The sequence below is a fragment of the Babylonia areolata genome, chromosome 3 (genome assembly GCF_041734735.1).
Source record: "Babylonia areolata isolate BAREFJ2019XMU chromosome 3, ASM4173473v1, whole genome shotgun sequence".
In the NCBI taxonomy this organism is placed as follows: Eukaryota; Metazoa; Mollusca; class Gastropoda; order Neogastropoda; family Buccinidae; genus Babylonia; species Babylonia areolata.
Window position 1 is genome coordinate 47,650,252 of NC_134878.1, and position 27,230 is coordinate 47,677,481.

The 27,230-nt window shown below is 45.8% G+C and overlaps 1 protein-coding gene and 1 long non-coding RNA gene across 2 annotated transcripts in view; both read right to left on the reverse strand.

Annotated features, from left to right (window-relative positions):
• Positions 1 to 13,483, reverse strand: part of LOC143280350 (uncharacterized) — a 25,557-nt gene extending 12,074 nt beyond the window's left edge. Inside the window, exons 1-4 of the mRNA XM_076584984.1 lie at positions 13,344 to 13,483; positions 10,198 to 11,418; positions 4,649 to 4,656; positions 2,015 to 2,165 (exon numbers count right to left, since the gene is read on the reverse strand). Of these exons, the coding sequence (XP_076441099.1) occupies positions 2,015 to 2,165; positions 4,649 to 4,656; positions 10,198 to 11,363 (1,325 nt within the window). The 5' untranslated portion in view covers positions 11,364 to 11,418; positions 13,344 to 13,483. The remainder of the gene's footprint in view (positions 1 to 2,014; positions 2,166 to 4,648; positions 4,657 to 10,197; positions 11,419 to 13,343) is intronic.
• On the reverse strand, positions 6,166 to 7,747 carry LOC143280030 (uncharacterized). The gene is made up of 2 exons (XR_013054985.1): positions 7,297 to 7,747; positions 6,166 to 6,349 (listed from the first exon to the last, which is right to left on the reverse strand). It is a non-coding gene; the product is annotated as an uncharacterized LOC143280030 (long non-coding RNA).
• Positions 13,484 to 27,230: the final 13,747 nt, after the last annotated feature.

Genomic DNA, 27,230 nt, shown 5'->3' on the forward strand with positions numbered 1-27,230 from the left:
AGTGTATCGTGGTGTGGTGTGGTGTAGTGTGGTGTGGTGCGGTGTAGTATGGTGAAGTGTGGTGTGGTGTGGTGTAGCATGGCGTGGTATAGTGTGGTGCGGTGCGGTGTGGTGTGGTGTAGTATGATGTGGTGTAGTGTCGTGTGGTGCGATGTGGTGAGGACTTAAAGGGGTGTCGTGTCGTGTCGTGTCGTGTCGTAGTGTAGTGTAGTGTAGCGTAGTGTAAAACGCTGATAATAAATGTCGATGGTTCTAACCATTGGTTCTTCTTCAGGGACTGTAATCAACGGGAATGACAGTGGAGGTAAAGTAAGACCGAAGAGAAATAATTACCATTATTTAGCAACGAAACAAATATGGACCAGGATGGGCAGAGATGCAAGTAAATACCAGCAGGTTCTGGACGTCCAGAAAAAAGGCTCACAGATAAAAGGGCCTAGAGTAGTTGTATTCAACCCCCTCCCCAGCCCCACCCCCGAACCCACCCACTCTAGACTTCTTCTCCGGGCCTCCCGTGATCCTTTTCTTTAGATATGATGACGATGATGATGATATGGGTACATTATGTAGTGTCTATCCTCGGTCGGAGACCAAGCTCTAAGCGCTTTACTAACTCGGGGTCATTTGTACAACAGGCTGTCTACCTCGGTAGAGCCGACTGACGGCTGCCGTTGAGCGCTCATCATTCGCTTCCTGTGTCATTCAATCAGATTTCAGGCATGCACACGTACACATTCAAGACAGACATGTAATATTTTACGTGTATGGCCGTTTCGTTTATTTACCCCGCCATGTAGGCAGCCATACTCCGTTTTCAGGGGTGTGCATGCTGGGTATGTTCTTGTTTCCATAACCCACAGAACGCTGACATAGATTACAGTATTTGAACATGCGTATCTGATTTTCTGCGTGTGAAAACACACGAAGGGGATTCAGGCACAAGCAGGTCTGCACATCTGTGGACCTGGGAGATCGGGAAAATCTCTATCCTTTACCCAACAAGCGCAGTTACCGAGATTCGAAGCCGGGACCCTCAGATTAAAAGTCCTACGCTTTAAGCACTTGGCTATTGCGCCTGCAGATGAGTTAAAACGACATGCTGGCTTTCGCTCCATATATTAGGTTGTTCCGGGTTCGAGTCTTGGTCTTGACCGTTTCCCCTTCCTCCCCCCTGCTGGTTAGATGGACATCGATCCCAGTCTCCACGATGAAGGCACGTCCTCCACACAGCCGTAGAGCTTCCGGGTCACTTGAGTTGGGTCGGGCCAGTACATCTTCCTGAGCACCTCATGGAGGGGCCAGGACTGTAGCAAGTGGTCTGTTGTCTGCCTGTCAGCCCCCTTGGGGTACCGTGCTGAGTGACCAATGCGGAAATTTGGTGTGTAAGTGGTGGTTTAGGCGGTTGTGGGCCTGTCCTGAATCTGAACACTGACACATGTTCCCGCCCTTTGGTCAGTTTTGTAGACTCAGCAGTCATCTTTTTTGTGTTATAACCGTACCCTACAGCGCAGAATTTCAGTTCCAGTCGTGTCCCACTATGACCACCAGAACAGCAGCGGAGACATCTGCTGTCCTGACTATCTGGGCTAGATAGTGGACAGTACCTTGCCCAAGTTACATCCACACTCTCTCGGCCAAGGGTTTCTTTTTAGGACAGTTGGCGTTGGGGTGGTTCCCAAAGGGCCTACTAGTCCCCAAGGCTGCAGCACTAAGAGCCAGTGCAACCTCGCCTCCTAGTTTGAGAGTCATAGTCCTTCACAAAAGACTAAGCTGTAAATGACTTCCCATTGCAGTGGGGAAACCATTGATCATACAGCTCTCACTTTGCTGTTGGCCTAACTGTAAGCTTATGTCAATCTGTGATATATGCCGAGCGTTCGGCCTAGAAGTTCGGGATACTATTTATACTGAAAGAGCTCCCTGCATCCCCACGAGGGTGTGGGAGATGGGTCCACGTGGGGTAAGGGGAGGGGGGGGGGCGTTGGGGGGGGGGGGAGCAGATGATGAAACTTACCCTGGGCGGAGAGTGGTGGTGTTGGTGGTGAGGGTGCAGATGGAGGGGGAGCGGGAAGGGTGACCGAGGTCCATACAGCCAGGGAGAACACAGCTGGCGCCAGCAGGTGACCGGTACCTGGGACTACGTGCGTCACTGCCGCTCTCCTCACCTGAGGGGTGGAGAGGGGGAACGCGCACGCACGCACGCACGCACTCACGCACACACACACACACACACACACACACACACACACACACACACACGCACGCACACACATTAAATCCCTGTTCTCTTTATAGCTACACATTCAACGTTCTAATATCAACAGGCATCAACAGATCTCAATTTCCAAGAGCAATGATATGTAAAAGACTATAAATTACAAAGGTAAGCCACTTTTTCATACATCATAAGTCTAATAGTTTATTCTGGAATAAACAACTTCACCACGAACGAATCAGCAAAGTAAAATGTAAAATGATATAATTTATAAATGAAGAACACACACACACACACACACACACACACACACACGCACGCACCCACGCACGCACGCACGCACAGAGTGACACACACATACACACTCACACAGAGTAACACACACACACACGTGTACACGCACGCACACACACACACACACGCACACACATAGTGATACACACACAAAGAAACACACACACACACACACACGCACAGAGTGACACACACACACACACACAGAGTGACACACACACACACACACATACACACACACACACAGTGACACACACAGAGTAACACACACACACACACAGAGTAACACACACACAGAGTAACACACACACGTGTACACACACACACACACACACACACACACACACACAGTGATACACACACAGAGTAACACACACACACACACACACACACACACACACACACACACAAATGTGTACACACACACACACACACACACACACACACACACAGAGTCACACACACACACACACACACACACACACACACACACACACACACACACACATTCTATTATCACTTCAAGTGGAAAGACGTTAAACTGAAGACGAACACACACACATACACACACACACAGTGACACACACAGAGTAACACACACACACACACACACAGAGTAACACACACACACACACACACACACACACACACACACACACACACACACACACACAGGTGTCTCGGTAGGTTCCATGGCTTGACAATGACACGTCACGCACACGCACCCGATGAAACTCGAGTCATGGCCTCGGCAAAAATGGGAACAAAGATATTTTACAACGGTGTAAAAAGCACACTGCCCATTGTCACACAAATAAACGAGTAATGCAGTTGAAAATTTTTTTCCTAGATGCTTCAATTCAACTTTAAAACCTCGTTAGTGGATTCCCTCACACTTTGGTCCACTTCGCAAAACTGTATGATTTTTATAGTTTAATTTTCAGACGCTATCCAAGTCATTACAGAATGAATATTGCCCTAAGATAAAGTACGTCTGTTTGAGTGATGTTACAGTTAAGTATATCATCTTTTGAATGTGAGTTAACAAAGCATTACATACATGAAAGTGTGTCATTCGCAATCAATGGGAACGTTGACTTTTAAAAGAAATATACTTTTTACATTCATTATCAGTCATTTTTCTCGTTGAATTAACAACTCCCCTGCAAGCCCGTAAAGTAATATAATTTGATTGCATTTCTCGACGGGCGCAATAGCCGAATGGTTAAAGCGTTGGACTTTCAATCTGAGGGTCCCGGATTCGAATCACGGTGACGGCGCCTGGTGGGTAAAGGGTGGAGATTTTTACGATCTCCCAGGTCAACATATGTGCAGACCTGCTAGTGCCTGAACCCCCTTCGTGTGTATATGCAAGCAGAAGATCAAATACGCACGTTAAAGATCCTGTAATCCATGTCAACGTTCGGTGGGTTATGGAAACAAGAACATACCCAGCATGCACACCCCCGAAAACGGAGTATGGCTGCCTACATGGCGGGGTAAAAACAGTCATACACGTAAAAGCCCACTCGTGTGCATACGAGTGAACGCAGAAGAAGAAGAAAAAGATTGCATTTCTAATCATTTTAAATTTTCATCTTTTTTTCCACCTTCCATCTACACTGCTCACCCAGCTCACTACACAAATCCCCCACCTGTTTGTTCAATTATTTTCAGATGGCAACTCTCAAATGTTAACAATCATACTTTAACTGGATGTCTAAAATCACCACGATGTTGTGACACCACACAACGCAACACAGCATGAACACAACACAAACACTGCACTGCACCTTACACCACATTATTCCACCCCACCCCCCACACCACATCACTGCAAACATCACAACACCGCACCTTTCCAATGCCACACCACCCTTACCCACACCATTCCAATCCCACACCGTTCCACCCGACCCCACACCGATTCTACCCCGCGAATGATACCCCATCCCACACTATTTCACCGCACGGACTGCCCCTCCCCCACCCCCTCCCCGCGTCATCTCACTAACTTCATCACACACCAGTCCACCTGCACCAAGACGTTCTCACCCCACCCGGAACATACGACCCGACACCTTCGCATCCCACACCATCATCCCAGCCGACTCCCATCCCACACCCCAGCCCACCTACCAGGAGGCCTGTCCAGTCCATCTCATACCCCACCACACATCACACCTCATCCCACTCACTACAGGTCCTGTCCAGTCCTCACATCCCATCACTCACCCAACCCAATCCAACCCCACCCCACCTACTAAGAGGTATGTCCAGTCCATCTCATACCCCACCACCCACCCCACCTACCAGACGCCCATCTATTACCCCACCACCCACCACACCTATCAGACACCTCGTCCAGTCCATCCCATACCCCACCACCCACCCCACCTATCAGACACCCTGTCCAGTCCATCTCATACCCCACCACCCACCCCACCTAACAGACACCCTGTCCAGTCCATCTCATACCCCACCACCCACCCCACCTAACAGACACCCTGTCCAGTCCATCTCATACCCCACCACCCACCCCACCTATCAGACACCTCGTCCAGTCCATCTCACACCCCACCACCCACCCCAACTGACAGACACCCTGTCCAGTCCATCTCACACCCCACTACCCACCCCACCTATCAGACACCCTGTCCAGTCCATCTCATACCCCACCACCCACCACACCTATCAGACACCCTGTCCAGTCCATCCCATACCCCACCACCCACCCCACCTATCAGGCACCCTGTTCAGTCTCTTCTCATACCCCACCACCCACCCCACCTATCAGACACTCTGTCCAGTCCATCTCATACCCCACTACACACCCCACCTAACAGACACCTCGTCCAGTCCATCTCATACCCCACCACCCACCCCACCTATCAGACACCCTGTCCAGTCTCCTCTCATACCCCACCACCCACCCCACCTATCAGACACCCTGTCCAGTCTCCTCTCATACCCTACCACCCACCACACCTATCAGACACCTCGTCCAGTCAATCTCACACTCCACCACCGACCCCACCTACTAGGAGGCCTGTCTCATACCCCACCACCCACCCCACCCATCAGACACTCTGTCCAGTCCATCTCACAACTCACCACCAACCCCACACTGCCACACACCACATACACACCACCCATTGCAGTAGTGGAGGCCGTGGTGACGGACATACAGTCTGAAGAGGAAGAAGACAGGGCCTAGCCCTGAACCCCCCACAACTTCCCCCACCCCTCGCACCCCGCCCTGTACACCACACCATCCCACACCACTCCTTCCGACACCGCCCCCCACCCACACATACCGGCAGTTCCTCAGGGGGTATCTGGCAGCAGTGGAGGCCGTAGTGACGGACACACAGTTTGAAGACTAAGAATCCATCAGCCGGGACGTAACTCTGTACCCTCACCCTCCCGGCCCCTCACTCCACCCCACTCCTCCCCACAACACCCCCCATCCGGCAGTCTTCAGAGGGGGTCTGGCAGAAGCGAAGGCCGTGTTGACGGACATACAGTCTGAAGAGTAAGAAGAGAGGACATAACCCTGAACCCCCAAACCCCCTCCAACCCCACACCCTGCCCAGTACACCACACCATCCCACCCCACTCCACCCAACACCACCTCCCACCCACACATACCGGCAATCCTCAGGGGGGGTCTGGCAGCTGTGGAGGCCGTGGTGACAGACACACAGTCCGAGGCGGAGGAGTCCAACAGCCAGGACCTCACCCTGCCCCCTGCTGCCCGCGTGTCCCCCGTCAGTCATCCCGCACGTAAAGTAAAGCAGGTTCTGTCTAGGGGGGTCTGCCTGATGCTTCCCACAGGAACTGCGGTAGTTGAAGTCCATGAAAGCCCGTGTATAACTTCTTTTTTTTTTAACAGTTTTTTTGGGGGGTTTTTCTTTGCTTGCAATATCCACATTTCTTTCCCTGTGTTTTTTCCATTCAGTTTCGTTCCTCAGACGGAAAATTCGTAAATTTGTTTAAATGACATTGTAATATATACTCCACATTTCTTCCCCTGTCAAGAGACGTAAAGAGTCAAAGAGTGGAGGGGAAGAAATGTAGAGTATATATTATTAAAATGTTATTAACCAACTTACAAGTTTTTCCGTCTTATAAACGGAAAAGTACAGGGGAAGAAATGTGGATATTGCCTTTAAAAAAAAAAAAAAAAAATTCAAGCATGTAAAATACTGCACGTATAATTTTTCTCCATTTTTTTACACACACACACACGCGCGCGCGCGCACGCGCATTTCAAACATGTCATATTGCAACACAGTTATAGATGAACAGGACAAGAAAATCGTATACATCGTCCTGTCCTGATTTAAGTACGGCAATATCCACAATTAATTGTTTCCCTCAAGACGGAGTTAGTAGTAGTGTTCACAGCAATGCGCGCGTGGACGCTCACTTCCACCAGTTACACAGATGAGTGCAGGGGAAGAAATGTGAAAAACAGCCTTAAGCACATTTGAACATGTGACGGATACCCCCATAGCTGGTAATTAAACAAACACACACATTTTCTTTTCAAGAGAACACTGATGCTGCTGCTGATGATGACGACTATGGAAGTTGTGGTGGTGGAGGTGATTGTGGTAGTGGTAGCAGTGGTAATGGTGATGTTAGTGGTAGCTGCGATGACGTGTTTTGTACTCAAAACGAAACAGCACAGAGTCAAATTCCCCAAGAAGCCACTTACGGCAGTGACACTATCAAAGAGAAGGCGATACGGAAATAGGCCAGTTGAACCTGCTCCGCCATACCTGCACTCCTGACAGTCGCCCCAGGCCCGGAAACTCTGTTTCCCTGCGACCTGCTGTGCTGCCTTGTTCCCTTGTAGGAGAGGGGTCCGTGTGGAGATGCTTGCGGTGCAGAACCAGAAACAGCATGGCCACCAGGAAAGATAGCCCCGAAACGACCACCGGTAGGTACCTGGCCATGGCAAAAGTGTCGTGTCTGTCAGTGTGGTGCGAAAGGAAGATTTTAAGTAATAAGACTTTATAGGCCATCTATTTCTATTTTGTTATTTTCATTATATTTTCTACCATGTTATTTACTCATTATATTACATCATATTATTTTTGTTTGTTTGTTTATTCAATTTCATTTCAGTTTACTTTTCCCCCTCAAGGCTTGACTGAACGGATTGGGTTACGCTGCTGGTCAGGCATCTGCTTGGCAGATGTAGTGTTGCGTAGGTTTTTACCTGCGTGGATTTGTCCGAATGCAGTGTCGCCTCCTTGAGTAAATGAACTGAACTAAACTGAACTAATATTAGCCCCTAGACCTCAGTACTTTCTTCTTTTTTCTAAACTCACTCGTAACTAGCCCATCTTTAGATCATTTACATTGTACACTTTATTGTTTGCACGTGTTGTACTGTGCATTTCTGCATCAGTGGTTTGACAATGAACCAGTCTCAGAGTCTTGAGACTATTGATGAACATAATATAGGCTAGGCAGACAGACAGACAGACAGATCTATGCATTCCAAAGCATGAAAAGTTCTAAATCTGTACTGTCTGACGTGTTCTTGTGTTTCGTAACCAACTATTTGACGTCACACCCTGCTTCCAGAACGTAGAAAGCGTTTGTACCTTTGTCCAAAAAATGAAACAAAACGATTTTCATTTCAAGAGGTTAGTGGAATAAGCTTTACTTTATATATATATATACATTTTTTATTTTCTTAAATTATTTTTGTTGTTTATTTTTTTGGCATCGAGCACTCTGGGAAAAAAAACAAAATAAACAAAAGCACACAAAGATCAGAAGAAAAAAACAACATGAAAATAGTCATCCACAGGTCTTATCCCAGAGAGAGAGAGACACAGAGAGAGAGAGAGAGAGAGTGAAATGTGAGGAGAGAGAGAGCATACTGAATGATAATCAGTACATCTTTGGATGAATAGGTGTCAAATCTGAAAGATTCAAAAGAGAACAATGAAAGTTCACTTGAGATCTTTTAAAGTTCAGTTCACTTGTTAAAAAAAAAAAAAAAAAAATCAGGAATAATTATGATTCCACAACCAACCCCAGAATATGTAAGACTTGATTTAACTTACATTAACTGATTAAGGCATGGTTATGAAGGGGAGATTAATCTTATGCGAGTTCAGGAGTATGATTCCATTAACCAGCCCCCAGAATATGTACGGCTTGATTACATCAAGTCATAATTTACGTTGCGAAGGGGAGATTAATATTATGCGAGTTCAGGAATATGATTCCATAACCAACCCCCAGTAAGGGTTGATTTAACTTGTACAAAGTGACGGTTGTGAAGGGGAGATTAGTTTTATGCAAGTGTCGATAATCATTAAAAATGAACGTATTTTCTATGTGGAGTCAAGGTCGGAAATCCGTGCGGGATTCATTGCACAGTCGTTCGAACTGTAAAAAATCCGACGGCTTGTCACAGAATTATTCTACTGAACGGTGCCCCATGTCTCCGCTCTGGCCAAGGTCTCTGGCTGTACGTGTGTGTGTGTGTGTGTGTGTGTGTGACCTTTTGGCAATGATTCTGCAGTCACTGACAAAATGACAAAGTCGGTCACACGCCTGACATATACTCGTATACCTATTACACACACACACACACACACACACATTATACAAATATATATATATATATATATATATATAATCACACACACAGATATATATATATATATATATATATATATATATATATATATATATATATATAATCACACACACACACACACACACACACACACACACACACATTCTCGTCCAGGTGTGTGTAATATGTGGCGAACCAGAAACATCTGTCAGCTGGAACACTCTGTGTTATCAGAAAAAAGAAAAGAATATATAGATATATAGATAGATAGATAGATAGATATAAAATATGTGTGTGTGATTATATATATATATATATATATGTATATATATATGTATATATATATGTATGTATATATATATATATATATATTCTTTTTTCTGATAACACAGAGTGTTGTTCCAGCTGACAGATGTTTCAGTTTCGCCACATATTACACACAACACCCGGACGAGAATGGTGACTAGATCTACAGTGAAATAGTTGCTGATTGCACGGTTCTCCTTTCCAACACAACTTGGGCTGGTTCGAGGGTAACATTTATAATTACAACCTGCAGAACCATGAGAGAGAGAGAGAGAGAGAGAGAGAGTTATTCAGTTCAGTTACTCAAGGAGGCTTCACTGGGTTCGGACAAATCCATATACGCTACACCACATCTGCTAAGCTGCCTGACCAGCAGCGTAACCCAACGAATGAGAGATAGAGAGAGCTGACTGCATTCTCTTTCATACACTTTAGGCTGGTTCGAGGGTAGCAGTTAATTACAACAGAATCATGGAGAGAGAGACAGGCAGACAGAGACAGAAACACAGAGACACAGAGAGAGACTGAGAGAGACAGAGGGACGGACACACACACACACACACACACACACACACACACACACACACACACACACACACACACACACTAAGAGACAGAAATAGACAGACAGAGACAGACAGACAGACAGACAGAACAGAGAGATAGGTGGTTGGGGAAAGTTAAGGCAAGGGAGAACAGTGAGACTAACTTCAACAGATCAATGACCAGCAGGACCAAGAACAGAAGACAACCAAAACCACCACCCACCCACCTGTACACGAAGCCTTCCGCCTCAGCCTGCATCAGCCACAGCACACACAGCGCCCCGTTCTCCAGGAACACCATGACGTAATATAACGCGCACCACACCGCCCCGCTCACGCCACACGCCGAGACGAAGAAGAAACACCACAGGAAGGAGTATGACCTCAACAGCCCCGACAACACCTTCCCGACCCGAGAGGAGGAGGTGGTGGTGGTGGTGGTGAGGGGGGAGGACTTGGGGAGGAGGAAGCACAGGATGACAAGGACCCAGTGCAGGCCCAGGACTCCAAAGATCCACTGCCCGTACAGACAGGCGAACAGCGTCAGAGAACTCACCCTGGACACCGCCTCCCCGCCTCGCCACACGACGGCCACAACCAAACTCCTCCACCACCACCACGACAATAGTCCTCCTCCTCCTCCTGCTGCTCCTCCTCCACGTTCTTGTTCTTCTCCTCCTCTCCCTCCTGCTCCTCCTCCTCCTCGTCCCCCTCCTCCTCCACGTTCTTCTCCTCCTCTCCGTCCTCCCTTTCCTCCTATTCCACATTCTTGACCTGCCGAGGAGTGAAAACTGGCCACGGACCAGGCACAGGAGAACCCCCCGACCGAAAGCGAAGCTGGGAGCAGCCAGGACCAGCACCACAACGACTCCCCCTCCTCCTCCTCCACCTGGGTATCCAGCAGCAGCAGGTAGGTCTGCAGCAGCAGCAGCGGGAAGCCTCCGGTCAGAGCGAACACCAGCCTGAGGAGAAGCAGCTCCTTGAGGTCGCGGCGTTTGTGGGACGCGTCCCGTTGGGGCTTGAGGGGAAGGAGCAGGGCGACGTGCCTCCAGATGAAGCCCAGCTGAAGCACGTGAACCCCGGCCCCCGTCGCCGACTCCCTCCCTGTCATCGAGTCGCCGTGACTCCGAAGAAGAAATATGGCAGAGAGGAGTTGTAAAGTGACCAACGGAAGTATGGTCAAGCCAGCAGTCAGAGCGAAGAAGAGGTCGCGGCGGGCGGGGTCACGGTACACGGTGATGGCCAACAGCGACGTCAAGGTCAACTCCGCCAGGTGGGTCAGCAGGGAGAGGAGCACGTGCAGGGTCAGGGAGAGGGTGGTGGTCATGTGCCGCCCCCTCCTCACGGCTCCCTGAAGCGAAACGGTCGTCATCGTCGTCGTCGTCATCGTCATCGTCGTCGTCTGCGAGGCTGTAGGTCTGTTGTATGGAGAGCCGGCTTCTTCATAGCTGTGGGTGAGAAAGGGAAGTAGGCTTTGAAAACAGACGCACATTTTCCTAATATAATCTTATGCTAAACATGAATTAAAAAATAGACTGGTTCATATCACCAAGTATAATCCTCTGTCAACAGGTGATTATTTACTACGTTCACATTCCGTTGGGCTCCATGCATTCGCGTTACCTTGCTCCTTAACAAAAGTCAAACACACTGACTTATATTGTTCGTGTATCATTCATTGAAGAAAAAAGGTGAAAAAAAAAAAAAATTATTGTAGAATTCAGGAAAAAACAAAACAACAACAAAAAAACAAACAACAACCTCATTATGTACTTACGGTGATGTTCTGACTCGTATTACATACTGAACTATGACATTCACTCTTTTTTATTATTATTAAACAAAGATGCTACGAATATATCGGCCAACATTGAAATTATTATTATCTATTGACTCGCATTACATTCTCAACAATGATAATTTAAAAACCAAAATGCCACGAATATATCAGCCGAAGACACATTCACGATTAATGACCACCACTCCACCTCCTGCACCCCCCCCCCCCCCCAACACAAATTGTTTACAGTGTCGATCAGGATGCTGACTGCTAGTCTTTAAATAAAAAGAAATGAACCATTCTTTATAAAAGAAACGATTCATATCATCGATCATTCTCGATAAATATGAAATGAATCATATTATTGATCCATTCTCGATAAACGAAATGATTCATACTATCGATCATTCTCGATAAACGAAATGATTCATACTATCGATCATTCTCGATAAACGAAATGATTCATGTCATTGATCCATTCTCTATTCATAAACGCAAATATTAATTCCATAACGTTCGGGTGTTATAGTGTATTTTACCTCCAGAGCTTTCACAATCCACTGAACACTGGCTCTGTGACTGACTACCCCTTCCTTGTCACGTCCACCTGGTTCTGACCAACAACCACAGCCCCCAGTCCTACAACAGTAGGCCTACATTCAACACGGAAATCACTCGTTTGCGTGTCGACTATGAATGAGAAGGAGGAGATTCTTGTCCCGTGTGTCTGTATGTCCCTCTGTGGGTTTTGGAGGGTAGGGGGAAAAACACAACCCCTTACTGACACAGACACCTACAATGCGATCCTACCCGTCTGTTTTGGGGCTGGCACTGTCTGTATATCTGCCACCACGACTGATCATAGCTCTGGGAAAGCGGGGCCTGTACAACAATGACAATGTACTATTATACGACAGGGAATTGAGGGGAGAGAAAGAAAGACAAGAGAGAAAGAGAGCGGGAAGGGAGGGGACGGAGAGAGAGAGGAGGGAAGGAGGGAGGGATTGAATTAGAGTGAGAGAGACGGGGGGGGGAGGGAGAGAGACAGAGGGTTTGAGAGAGGGAAAACAAGAACAAGATTTATTTGTCCAAGGTACAAAGAATACGAGTGTGTGTGTGTGTGTGGGAGGGGGGGGGGGAGGGCGGAGAAACGAAACGATAATTATTCAGTTTAGGTAAAGGCCCCTCCTGAAGAGGGATAACAAAGACAGGGAGGGGGACGAGGGGAGAGAAAAAGAGAGAAAATGGGTGGAGACTGAGGGGGTGGGAGGGGAGGACAAGGGCGAAACGGAATGAGAGAGGGAGAGGGGGAGGGGAGAGATAGAGAAAGGGAGATTAAGAGCGAGATGGAGAGGGGATGGATAGAAGATACCAGGGAAGAAATACGAGTAATTACACACACACACACACACACACACACAGAGTGAGCGCAACGGAGGCGACAAAGAAAACGCAGTACATACCAAGACAGAGCGGGTCAGACGGTATGAAAAAGTGGCATAGTTGGGGGTGGGGGGTGGATACAGATGATGGGGGTGGGGCGAGAGCACGGAGTATTAGGAAGCAGGACGGAAAAATCAAACCAAACCTTACCAGGGAGAAGACCGTCTTCGCTTGACCTCCTCGACTGGAGCCAATCTCTGTTTCACTCCAGTGACTCTCCCCGACTGGTTTACGACCTTCTCGGTCTGGTCTACGGCGATGGTCAGTCAGTCGAGTGGTCCAGGCTGGCTGACTGACAGATCGACGGGATAATATATATCAGTATGTCTGCAGATACTGACTGTCACCTGTGTCGGTATGTCTGGAGAGAGAAACGGTCATCTATGTCCGTATGTCTGGAGAGACAAACAGTCATCTGTGTCTGGAGAGACGGTCATCTGTATCGGTATGTCTGAAGAGACTGTCATCTGTGTCGCTACATCTGGAGAGACAGACAATCATCTTTATCGGTATGTCTGGAGAGGCAGTCATCTGTGTCGGTATGTCTGGAGAGACAGTCATCTGTATCGGTATGTCTGGAGAGACAGTAATCTGTATCCGCATGTCTGGAGAAACAGACAGTCTTCTGTATCAGTATGTCTGGAGAAACAGACAGTCTTCTGTATTGGTATGTCTGGAGAGACAAACAGTCATCTGTCGATATGTCTGGAGAGACAAACTGTCATCTGTATCTGTATGTCTGGAAACACAAATAATCAACTTTTGTTGTTGTTTTTTTGGATATACTATGGACTGTTATATCAGTATCAGTAGCTCAAGGAGGCGTCACTGCGTTCGGTCAAATCCATATACGCTACACCACATCTGCCAAACAGATGCCTGATCAGCAGCGTAACCCAACGCGCTTAGTCAGGTTTCGAGAAATAAATTTAAAAAAAAAGAAAAAAAAAAGAGATAAATACATAAAAATATTACAACTAATAATAATAATATTACAACAACAAAAAAAGAAAAAAAAAAAGATCTCACAGTGAAGAGACGCAAACCGATTTGCTACGAGTACGTCTCGCGATCAGCGGGGCCTGCAACGACAACCCTGCCAGGCACAGTGCAAGGAGGAAGAAGGAGAGGCAGACAGAAAAACAAAGACAATCATGAGAGGACAAAATCCTAGCAACAGACAGGCCTGGCACTGAACGATACCCTGAGAGAGACGATGAACGGGAAGAGATGGAGAGAACTGGTTGCTAGTTCATCAATGGTGCTCCTTCGGTCAGAGACTACGGGACAAAAGAAGAAGGAGGAGGAGGATCAGGAAGAAAGAAAAAAGAGGAAGACTGCCATACTATACGAACGGCTAATGCCTTTAGTTTAAGAGTGCCACGTACACAGGATCAAGACAGACGCAGGCCGTGATATTGTCAGCAAACGAACACTCCCTGCCTCCGGTCCCATAACACACACACACACACACACACACACACACACACACACACACACACACACACGTGTATATATATATATATATATATATATATATATATATATATATATATATATATATATATATCCTAATGTGAAACGAGTCAACAACTGTCACGATCGAACACAGCTGATCAGTGGTCACCATTCAAAGCCATCTTCCAGATCCAGAATCAGTCTTTTTACACCGGTCCACTCGTACGCTTCTAGACAGAAAGAAAAGAAAGAAAGAGATGGAGGGAACAGGCAGAAACAGATACAGAGAGACAGAGAAAGAGGGGAGGGGGAGAGAGTGAGATAGAGGGAGGGAAACAGAGACACACACACACACACTGAGAGAAGCAGACAGACAGGCAGAGTCTATGTATATGCATATGTTGTTTTTTATTTCTTTACTCGTCCTGTCCCCCCTCTCTCTCTTCAAATTTTGTTTCACCGATGACACACACGTGCGAACACACGCGCGCACCCGCCCCTACTCCTCAGCCCCTTCTCCCCCCCCCCCCTAGCCCCCCACACACAACACAACACAGAACGAAAACCCGAAAACGTCCCTGTAGTTTTGACAACAGCGATTCCCTCCCCTGACCGAAAACAAAAACACGCACGGTGATCACAATGAATCCAGTGTGCACGACTGCCTTGGTATTGTGTCGGGTATTGTACTGGGTGTGGGTGTGGGGGGGGCAATAGGACTTACGGTCCACTTCTTACGCTCCCCACCCGTAACATAACGACGGGTGTCAAGTCACCGAAACTACCTACCCCTGTACCCTGTCCCAGTGCGTCCTTCCATGTCACTCCCTCGTGGCATGGCATGAGCCAGTGTCATTTACTCCGCTCCTACCACCACCCAACCTCCCCTTTTCTCCTCAGTTACACACACACACACACACACCTCACCGCTCCCCATACCTTCCACCCCGGCCCCACCCACATAGATAGATATGACCCGATATCAGGAAAGTGTATTTTGTTGTCCCTTCGTGCAGACTGATGATTTTACACTCTCTATATAAATTGTAAGTATCCATATCCTTCATCATTCATTCATGAACGAAAAGAAAATCTATAAACAAAGACGAAAAGAGTGAGAGCAGATTGATTAACAATTGCCGTACTGACTTTAACAGCTCAAAACAAAAAAACAAAAAAACAAAAAAAAAACAGAAATGACATGGGGAACAATGAAATATATATATATAGAGAGAGAGAGAGAGACAGACAGACAGACAGAGATGGAGGAGGAAATTGGGGGCACACTATCAAAAGCAATGTTTGGTAAAGTCCAATTTTAGCATTCTGAAATGCTGGACATAATTCCGGCAAATTATGTGCATTTATGAAACGATATTACCATCAGTAGATGTTGTAACCCATTTTTGGTGGATTTCGACTCATTTTGTACGTTATTTTACTCATTTTTTATGCGGATTCAGTCACTAAACTAACGTGCCAGCATCTTGCCTTTTCCGTCTTTCGTCCTACAAACCGTGGAAATTTAACCAATAAGTTCAATAATTTAGGACACTAAGTTTGAAACAGACTGCTTTGAGTAGGAAAAAAAAATCAAATGATGTTTTGAACTGGCGATGCACTATCAACAACTTCAAGAGGAAAAAATGTCAAACTTCCACATCCCCGAGCAAAATGTACTCTTCCAGTAATTTTTCATCGCACACTCGTTTCACTTCTTCAAAAAAAATCAACCGAGTTACCAACTCACTAGAATAAACAGCCGACCACGAGATTTCTCGCCTTCAGTAAGCTGATCAGTCAGCTGTCCAAGCAAATCAGCCAAGTTGCAAACATCAAACATTGCAGACGAGTCATGATATCAAGGGAGAGCACTATGCTGCTTTGTTTCGCAGACGACAGGAAATCGACAATTTTGACTGATGGGGCGCAGCATGACAGATGACAACGGTGACCAACATATTTCTCTGTCAAAAGCTAATATTTGAAAACGCTACGTAGCAGTGGAAGATGTATTTTGTCGTTTCTTCACAGTACCAGTCATCGTTTCACATTCAAAAATGTGAGCCAACTTTTGCAGTTGTGATATGTGGAGTTGTGTGTGGTTGCGTGCGTGTAACCAATAGGTGCAATAAATGATTTAGGACGCTAAAATAGCGTATAAGATAGGACTTTCCGCGAGCGTGCGTGCGTGTAACCAATAGGTGCAATAATTTGAGACGCTGAAATAGGACATTCATGCGTGCGTTCGTGCGTTTCCCAATGGTTTACGAACATTTGGTTGCACTATCTGTTGTAACGTCCTAGGTCAGTGGGGAGATTTTGATTATGTTCGTACAGTGACAAGTTGCTGATGCAGTATTAGTTTAGTGTTTAAAAAAAAAAAAAAAAAAAAAAAAAAGGACACTTCTTCCCAACTCAACTAAACACAGGACAGGAAAAAAATGACTCTTTGCGTTGTCATTGTCATACCAGCTATCTGTTCTGATTTTGAGTCAGATTTCAGAGTCAATTCAAGAGGTGAAATGAACTAAAAGCTGATGAGAGCTGATTACTTACAACATATATGCACGATATCATCATTATCATCATCATCGGCTCATTAACACCTTTTACTTTCAATGAAAACGAACAGAACAATTGTAATTCACTGAAGGAGAATGTTAGACAAAGTAGGAGTGAGATCAGTGAAATACTGTGAACCTCAGCCACACACACACACACACACACACACACACACACACAGACACACACACACACACACACACACATTCTATCTATCTATCTCTCTCTTTATATTTATATATATATATATATCTTTGTCTGTGTGACTCTTCTATCTGTGAACGTTACCGTATGTCTTGTGAATGTGCTCCATCAACTCATCACCCTCACCCTCCAGGCACATAACTGTCCACTATGGAGACGGAGATGGTATCTATCCGGTCTGTTGTTGTCCCATCCGATCCTGCTCCACTCTTCCCCTTCACAACCACACACACACACACACACACACACACACACACCGCATATACTTGGGACCAACCCAGACTCCCCACGGGAATTATCACACGTCGTAACCCTTGCCCCTTTCACCCCCGATACAGGGCAGAGATAGGGACAATGAATGGGACAGCATATTCCACTTCACTGGACCCCCGGCCCTTCCCACCCACAAAAAGTCAAATTAGAGGGTGGCCACCCCGCAATTATGGCGTCTCCGGGACCCCCCTTCAAAGGGCTGTTGACCAGTGTCCAGCTGAAGGAGAAGGGTGGACAAAGGCCTGCCTGTTGGGCCACAAACTCTTCCATCGATAACGCTGTTTTCCGGGCTGACGCCTGACCCAGACCTCGCCGGTTGCTTCCCTTGAGATGGGCCTGTGAGATAAGCTGGAGGGTTCACTTCCCCTGAATGAAGACCCCTGCTCTGTGGTGATTGTGTTCAGAATACCGCTGAGCTGCCAACCCTAGTTTCTGATCGATATTTGGGGGTGGAGGGGAGCTTATTAATTTAAAAGGGTTGCTCTGTTTCGCCTTCGCATTGCTCAGTCGTCTAGAGTATCTGCAGAGATCAAGGCTTTGACACACGCGATAGACATGGAGAAATCAGCTCCATGCGGCGCCCTGATAATATTTCACAGACTTCAGGGAGAATAAGAGAATAAGTTGCTTGTCTTACTTCTAATTGATTCCTTGCGTCGTTAAATTCAACAAGGACGCTTATTTACCTTGTTTAATTGATTCATTTTATTGTTTAGTTATGTATATAATCTATGGTGGCGCAACCTTTTCAAGTCTTTGATCGATTAATAACTGGCTGGTTCATTTTTAATCTTTGCTTCCATATCAGAGGGTACGACACCTCTTTCACGTTCCGAATTAGATGACTGGTTGAGTGACTGTTTCATAGTATGTGTCTGTGTCTGTGTCTGTGTGTCTGTCTGCCTCTCTCTCTCATACACACACACACTCACTCTCACTTTCTCTGTTGGTCATTCATCAGTGAATTCAGATAAGACTTCACTGTATTTCCATGCCGTCAAAAGAGAACACCCTCGGGCAAAGGAAATGGTAGTATCAGTTCTTACAAGCACGAGCTGTGAGTCATGCTCATATGTGACATACAATCTGTTCCGTGCATTCCACATATTTCCACGTATACCTACTACTGGTAGACTAATAGAAAGATTGGTATGGGTGGGTGATTGATCGAGTGAACGATCGATAGATCGATTTGCTTAGATTCATTTTCTGAAGAAAATACAGTTGCTGATGGAAAGCAAAACATTTAGCGTCCCGCTGCCATTGTTTGAAAGAAGGGAAGGTATTGAGTAATTGACATAAGGAAAAAGCAAGAACGAATGCATGTCCTTAAAATAAAGACGTATAAACACGGAGAGGACTTGAGAGTTAGAAGTCTGAACATGTGGAGTCTCCGTGCTGGCAAGGCGACCGAGGAGAACAACAAGGAAAACAAATTGTGTGTGTGTGTGTGTGTGTGTGTGTGTGTGTGTGTGTGTGACAGAGAGATAGGAGAGAATGAGACAGGAGAGAGAGAGAGAGAGAGGGGGTGGGGGGGGGTTACCTTGGTTTTAGTGTGAATTTTTATGATGGTTGTGACAGCATTATTTCGTCTCACGTTGATGTTTTGCACACCCAGGGTAGGCTTACAAGGCCTGAGCACCGCGTTTGGTTTATATGTGGGTCAGGCTTCTGCCTTTTGATTTTTTTTTTTTTTTACATAGATGTGGTGTATAGTTTACGCCTCCAACGTGAACATATTATGTTCATGATTCATTTACTAGTAGCACTGGCTTTGTCCTTGCGCGAATTCAAAATAATCTTCACCGTTGGAAAAAATAAAGATTCATTCATTCATTCTCTCTCTATTCCCAGCACTGCCCACCCACCCCCCTCCCCCCACCGCCCTGCCCACATCCTAATGCGATTATATCTCAAACTTTCCGATCGTGCACAAAAAAGCTACAAGATCTATCGTTTTGTATTCGTTCCACGTCATCTTTCATGTGAAGCCGAAAGAACAGCATTTTGCCTCAACAGCCTCTGGCCGAGTTCAAATTGAAACAAATCCTACCGTACCAAAACACACATGCAGCCCAAAAACGTCTGCGCTGTTGTGGGGAGTATTGCGTGCTCGCAATCTGCGATTGAACCAATCGAATCGAAACAGAATATTATTTGTTAGATATCTCCTCCCCCCACGCCCCCATTCTCTCGTTCACCTCAAGCCCCTGCCGCATCCCCACTCCCGACCACCCAGCGATAAACATCCTCACCACATCTATAGCACTGATCATTGGGATATGATCCAACACACACGGAACTCTACTTATTCAGCTGTTAAGTTTGTACTCAACACATGCTTGCTTATTCACAAAGCCGGACTGAATGAACTTAGTTCTCCCAGAAGTGGAGACCTCAAGACAGTTCTCAGTTTCAGCGACAACCTCATGATCATGCCAATACTTTAACAACAACAATAACAACAACAACAACAACAAAAACACACAAAAAAGTTAAGGACCCGTGGTCTTTTACGGTCGTAAGAGCAGGGAATTCATAGTCAGATTAGGGCTCGGCACAGGAAGTCGGATTAATGTACCTTTACCAAGGACAAAACAGAATGCCTAAATGGGACCCAGCAATAAGCAGGTCGTTGGGATCCACGCCGACACTAAAGTAAACAGTTAAAAAACAAATCGAATAAACAACAGAAGCAAGTAGATGTTCGAGCGAATGGGTGTGCCGCCGGGGTTTAGGTGGTAGGGGAGGGGCCACTGAAAACCGAAGTCACCGAAAAAGAGCGTGGCACGACAAGCCACATAGTTTTTTTAAAAGACACTTCTTTACTTTTGACGAAGGTTGACGAGGGCTTCGGTGATCCACTTAATTGTGAGGACACCAAACACAATCACGATGCATGGCGCGGTGTCAGTAGGCCCGAGAGATAAAGACACCTGCGGTGTTGGTCAGACATGTACTCTTTCAAGAGCTGCGTTTCACTCTGAAGTGGGTGACACTTGACTGTTCGTGGTCTCGGTCTGATCATCGAGCGAGCTCTCTGCTTTCATTCGGAGCTGAAGGTGGCCATTTTTGTTTTAAATCTTATTTTAACCATTTGCTTTCAGCGTGCCTTTCATTTGATTGCATTTTAAAGTATTTACTCTTTTGATTTTAGTTTAATTATATTCTTTATTTCGTCTCACGTTGATGTTTTGCACACCCAGGGTAGGCTTTCAAGGCCTGAGCACCGCGTTTGGTTTATATGTGGGTCAGGCTTCTCCCTTTGGATTATTATTTTTGTTTGTTTGTTTGTTGTTTTGGGGGTTTTTTTTACACAGATGTGGTGTATAGTTTACACCTCCAACGTGAACATATTATGTTCATGATTCATTTACTAGTAGCATTGGCTATGTCCTTGTGCGAATTCAAAATAAACGTCTCTCTGTCTCTCTTTCTCTCCCTCTGAAAAGTAATGTTTTGCATAGTTCGCCTGAGTACTGCCAATAAGAGAAAATCAGTTTCACACACAAACATACGCACGCGCGCGCGCACGCACACACATACACACGCGCGCACACAAATAGGATTAATGCGTTCACTCGTACTTAAGAAAAACACCAAAAAATCCACAAAAGTCTCCATGTCAGCCTTGACAGAAACCATCATGCAGCTGCATGATTTTACGGTGTGTTGTAAGCTTTGAGGGGATCTCAGGTGATGTATGAAGGGACGTTGTGAGAAGAATCAGATCCAACTAGCTCCAGTTTATGGCTGCTGGCAGCGAGATAAGGTGTGTGTGTGTGTGTGTGTGTGTGTGTGTAGTGGGGGGTGGCGGATTGTGAGGGGGTGGGGGTTCAAACAAGATGACTTCCAACCAGAGAGTCCGATAAAGAGCCGTGGAGCGTGAACAGTTTTGAAGTTAACAGGGTGTGGATTGAAACCACCTTGCAATAAACTTCACACCTGGATTTTAGTTGCGGCATGGGTGTCTATACCTCAGGATCTTTTTTTTTCTTTTCATCTTTCTGGTCTGAACAGATTTCACTTCCACAAGTGTTTGCGATGTTATGGCGTTAATTGATAGTTCAAAGGCCGACGCCTGTTGTTACCATAAATAAGAATGATTCAAAGGACGACGCCTATTGTTACCATAAATAAGAATGACTTTGTGGCTTTATATTAACATGTACAAGTACTAATTATTTCGACTGCTTGTTCAAAGGTTCAAAATCATTTTGATGCGAGAAATCCTATTTGGGTACAAGGAGACACAAGGGGAAAAAGAGAAAAATACAGAAAAGAAGAGAGGGGGGAAAAAAAAGAAGAAGAAAGAAGGAATGAAAGAAAAATGAGCGAAAAACGAGAAGGTAAAAATGTCACACGATGTGCACAATCGAGTGCGCACCACTGCGCGATCATGACCACATCGTGATTTCCACCATATAAACACCGTGGAACCCCAGGGATGAAAAAAAAAAAAAAAAAAAAAAAAAACCTGCACGGCACACATGCACACACGCAAATTACAATCAGCATTTCAATGGAACGGTTTCGGACGTTCGCATATTCAGCTGGTGTTATGGTAAAACACATGCACTTGTGCTTTTTATCTCTCTCTGGCTCTCTCTCTCTCTCTTTTTCTCAGTTTGTCTTTCACAGACACACACACACACACACACACACACACACATGCGCGAACGACCGCGTGCACACACACGCATACACTAAGTGTATGATATATGCCATGATTTAACACGGACAGTAAAGTAACAACACAGCATAACGCACAGTAAATATTTCAGATAAAGAGTAACCATGCAAAATGTGTACACGGCAAGAAAATGACATCAGCAGCAACAACAAACCCATGGGACCTGTCATCCTTCCTTGGACATGGGAGGGAGGAAGAACACAAACAAAACACAAACAGTGCGTTGCTGCTTGTATGTAGGTCACGTGGCTCAGTGTGTGTGTGCGCGCGCGCGCGCGTGTGTGTGTGTGTGGACGCGCGCCTGCGATTTATACATGTATGCGTGTGTGAGCGCAAATGCACGTTAGAGAGACACAGAGAGAGAGAGAGGGGAGGGGTGGAATAGTCTCACTTTCTTTAACGAAGTATTCAGGCGCATCTGCACGCACTTCATCGAAGCGAGGTGAGGCAGGGTAGCTAAGGGCGGTAACCTTACGGCTCAGCGTGAAGTTCTGCAATAAAACTTCAGAACTGATGGTGCCTTCCCCCACATTGAACAGGTCGTGCTGAGTGCCCCGCCCCTCCCCAAAGCCTAATAGGGCCATCAAAAAGAGACGAAAACGGTTCATCTGTTTTTATCTTCAACTTCATTTCCCTCTTTGCAGTTTGTTTTCTCGATGTTGTTCTTCTATTCCTCGACTGGCATCGATTTCTTGATGGTTCTTGTCAGTTGTTCTCTGTTGTTGTTGTTGTGCCACAGGTCGTCAGTTATTTTTCATCAGCTTATTTCACACTCTCAGTATAAAAGTTCATAACTTTCAAGTTCACTTTTCGCCTTCGCCTTTCTCTGTCTTTGTGTCTTTCTGTTGGAGCAAAACCGAGTGAGAACGAGACTGTGAAACAGCTTCGAATTCGTGTGTGTGTGTGTGTGTGTGTGTGTGTGTGTGTGTGTTTGTGTGTGTGTGTGTGTGTGATTAGTGATTGCAACAGTGCAACCAATAGTCCTTAGATATTTAAATAATTATGATCATCAACTAACAATAACAAATAAGAAAGAAAAAAAAAGCAACTATGTAGGATATACAGGTCACATTGCAGTAACATTCAATTGGACTGCGTGAGAGCAATTTCGAATAAACGTAACTGGTTGGACATTATTTCTTTACAGTTTTGAACAATTGTTAACCTTGCATTGTGAGCTTGGAGGAAACTGACACTGAAATACAACATGGCCTTGTATCGTCTGTTCACCATAAATACAACAGACTTTTTTTTTCTTTTTTTTTTTTAATTCAAAACTTTGTCGGTTGTCTTTCCATAGGGGCCCACGATGTGTTTGCATGAAAATGTATCCGTGGTAAACTTATAACACTGCCATTTCATCGGGAAACTACCAATCTGTGGGTACCGATTTGGCTTGCTTTCGTTTTTCGATAAGGTCTTTCCAGTAACCACTATCACAGACTCCTTAAAGCACACAAACAGCAGCCAAGACCTCAGGACTGCGATAAACGGTTCAGTGTAAGAATGAGGAAGATAAAAAAAAAAAGAATTATAATTAAAAACAAAACAAAAAACCCTGCCATTTTCAGATTAAAATTGGAAGATCTACCGCATCTTTTTTCTTCTCTTTAAAAAAAAAAATTCTATTATTACTATGATTATCATTATTGATATTATTGTTATTATTCCTTTTTACACACAACAGCGACAGAAACGTTTCCTCCTCACCTTTTTTTCTTTAAGACTCATCACACACACAGCAGCCCGCGTGTCGAATAATAATGAAGGCATCCTGACTTCTGTTCGTTCACTCATTAACGAACACCTTCCCACGCGGCCTGCGTTGTTTGAGGGACAAGACACTCCTTCACGTTCACCTCTTTCGCAGTTTGACAGCTCCACACACCTGAGTGGAGTGCTGTCCTGTTTTACACACACACTGCTGCCACAGCGCTAAGCCGACAGGCGGGCAAGCAGGCAGGCCGAGTCAGGCTCTCTGTGCTATGCGGAACCTGTGAAGTGACCTCTCGTGTCGTTGGGTTTAAGCGTAGGTCAGGCATCTGCCTCTCAAACACTACAGCCGCCGGTCAGGCAAGCAATAAAGCACTGCGTGGTGTGACCCAAACGTTCCTGAAGCGCCGTGACTGAGTAGGAACTGCTGTTGTCTATGGTGGACGACTGGCATCAGGATCGGCTAAACTGATTAAGATAAATAGCATTAAAGTCGGAGGACCTAGCTAGACTGTGTGCGACTTCAAATTGATGTGAGCTACTGATACTGATACTGAGTGACCGTCTGGGTAATAGTCAATCCCAAGTCACGTGTGCTTCATGCACTTGTCGCACAAACAAGAACCTTATGTACCAAAAGGGTTGTCCATAGCAAAAGTCTAAAGAGAACCTCCTTTGATAGAAAAAAACAAACAAACAAAAAACAACAGATACGCTCAGTAGAGGAATCTTCTATAATGTCGTGACAAAAACACATAACTGATGTAAAAAGAAATAGTTTGATCTAAACGAAACCAAACGGGATATAGTTTACAGAGTATGCATACAGATCTTACAATGTACAGCGCAGCTGAACATATTTTACTTGGGAAAGGCGCAGCAGTTAAAATTAAAAAGAAATTAAAATGTACAGAATATACAGCTTTTGTTGCTAGTGACCTGCCATACTTCTGTGGCCAGACACCCTCACCCACGGTGTGAAACCTGACGGTGAACGAGTTATAAGGAGGTAGCGGCCAGTCAGTTCAGAACTGACACACCTCTGGAGGGGGAAAGGGGGTTGGGTGGGCGGGAGGGAGGGTGGGGGTGGGGGGTAAGGGAGGGAAATAGGAGAGAGGGAGGAGATGGGGTGAGGATGGGCTGGAGTGAAGGGGGTTGGGGAGGGGCAGTCGGTGTTGACAAGGAAAACTCGCTGTCCCGTTAGCGGGTCATTGAACAATGCTTCTTTTGTTTCCATTGATTTTCGCCGTCCATCCTTCTCCCAGCCTAACCTCCCCACCTGTCTCGTCCCTTCGCTTTGTGTGTGTGTGTGTGTGTGTGCGCGCGCTTGCTTGCTTGTGTGTGTGTTTCACTTTCTAATGGAATGTGTACGTGCGTGTGCGTGTGTGTGTGTGTGTGTGTGTTTCACTTTCTAATGGAATATCCACAACATACTTGTGTCAGCGGAAAGATTTGTTTCATCTGAGGCTCCTGTAACTTGTCTGACGTCTTGAAACTGGCTACCTATAAGAAGTGTTTCCTGCGGAATTTTTTTTCTCTTTTCTATATCTACAAAACAGTTGTCCCAAAAAAGTTTTAAAAAGTAATCTAAACAGTGTTTTCTAACGTATTTATTCCCCAATCCCCCTTTCAACAAAGGGCCTCGTTGATTCTCCAGAGTTAAGACACAAATCGTGAGGTCTGTCATTTGGTGTCAGAGGAAAACAGAAGCTAACGATCAACGATGACATGTAGTGCGAAAGGCGCCGCGTGAAAGAAGTAATTTTTCTCAGCGCGTGTGCTGTAGCGTATGGATTAGTTAGCATGCTTTGACACCTTGGAACTGAAACTAACGATCAGTGCCTGTGACTCCTGTGACGACTAACAATGATGGTTTGCAAGTCCTCAGTCCCGCCTCCAACCCCTCCCTCCCTGCCATTGTCCAGGTCGTTTCGCAAACTGTTGTTACAGCCAAGGTACACACTGACACACCAGGGGACACACACAATGACTAAACACACACACACACACACACACACACACGTACGAACTGCACACAGACACACACACACATGTATTTACTGCACACACACACACGCATGCACGTGCTCACAGACACAGTATGACTTCACACACACGCACTCTCTCTCTCTCTCTCTCGTTTCTTTTTCTCCATCAGTAGACAAATGTTTCCATCAGTCTATCAATTGCTCTTTCTCTCACACACAACCCATCCTCTTCCTCGCTTCATTCATTCAAAGGGATGAAGTTGGCGAACAGAAAACTTAAGGTCAGATAGAAATATTTGTAACGATTCAGCGGTTGGAGCACTGTGTGTGTGTGTGTGTGTGTGTGTATGTTTGTGTGTGTGTGTGTGTGTGTGTGTTTCTGTGTGTGTGTGTGCTTGCTTGCTGTTCTTTTCTTTTGTTCGTTACACTATCATCATCCCCTTTATATGCCTCTGTACACTTTATACAGCTCAAATTTTGGATACAGCAGCTGATAAAGTGTTTGACCTCTAATATGAAGAGCGCTCAGCGTCTGAAAAACACCATGTGTGAAAATGATTATGATCAGTATTATCGTGATAGACTCGCAAGGCCTCCCACGGTGAGCCGGTGTATCAACCTCAAACTACCACCTCGCCAGATTTTACCCTGTGGCCATTCTGGACTACCCCCCTGGGTCACATGTGACCCTCTCAATAGTAGTAAATCACCGCCTTTGTACGGGTTCAAAACATTACAAAAGGCATAGTACGCGTCATTGAACAGCCATTACAAAAGGAAAGAGGGACAGTTTTTTACCCAACATGTAGGCAACCATACTCCATTTTCAGGGGTCCAGGCTAGTCGAAACAGATCCTGGAGTTAATCTTGGCCAGCCCGATTTCACCCCAGGGGTAAAAAAACCAATGGGGGTAAGCACAGCCTGCTACATGGGGTGGTGATAATCAGGGTGATGACACTGTGATCAGCGGTGTTAGGGTCCGATCACTGATCTAAACTCAGTTGGGGCTGATCGCTATCTGCCCACGGCTGGAGGGCACGGACATGCTTGGCCCTCCACTCCTCCCTCGTGAATGATCAACACCTGCATGTGCTGACAGTGGATTTGGAGGATCAGCAACGTCGTGGGTGACACCGTTCCAT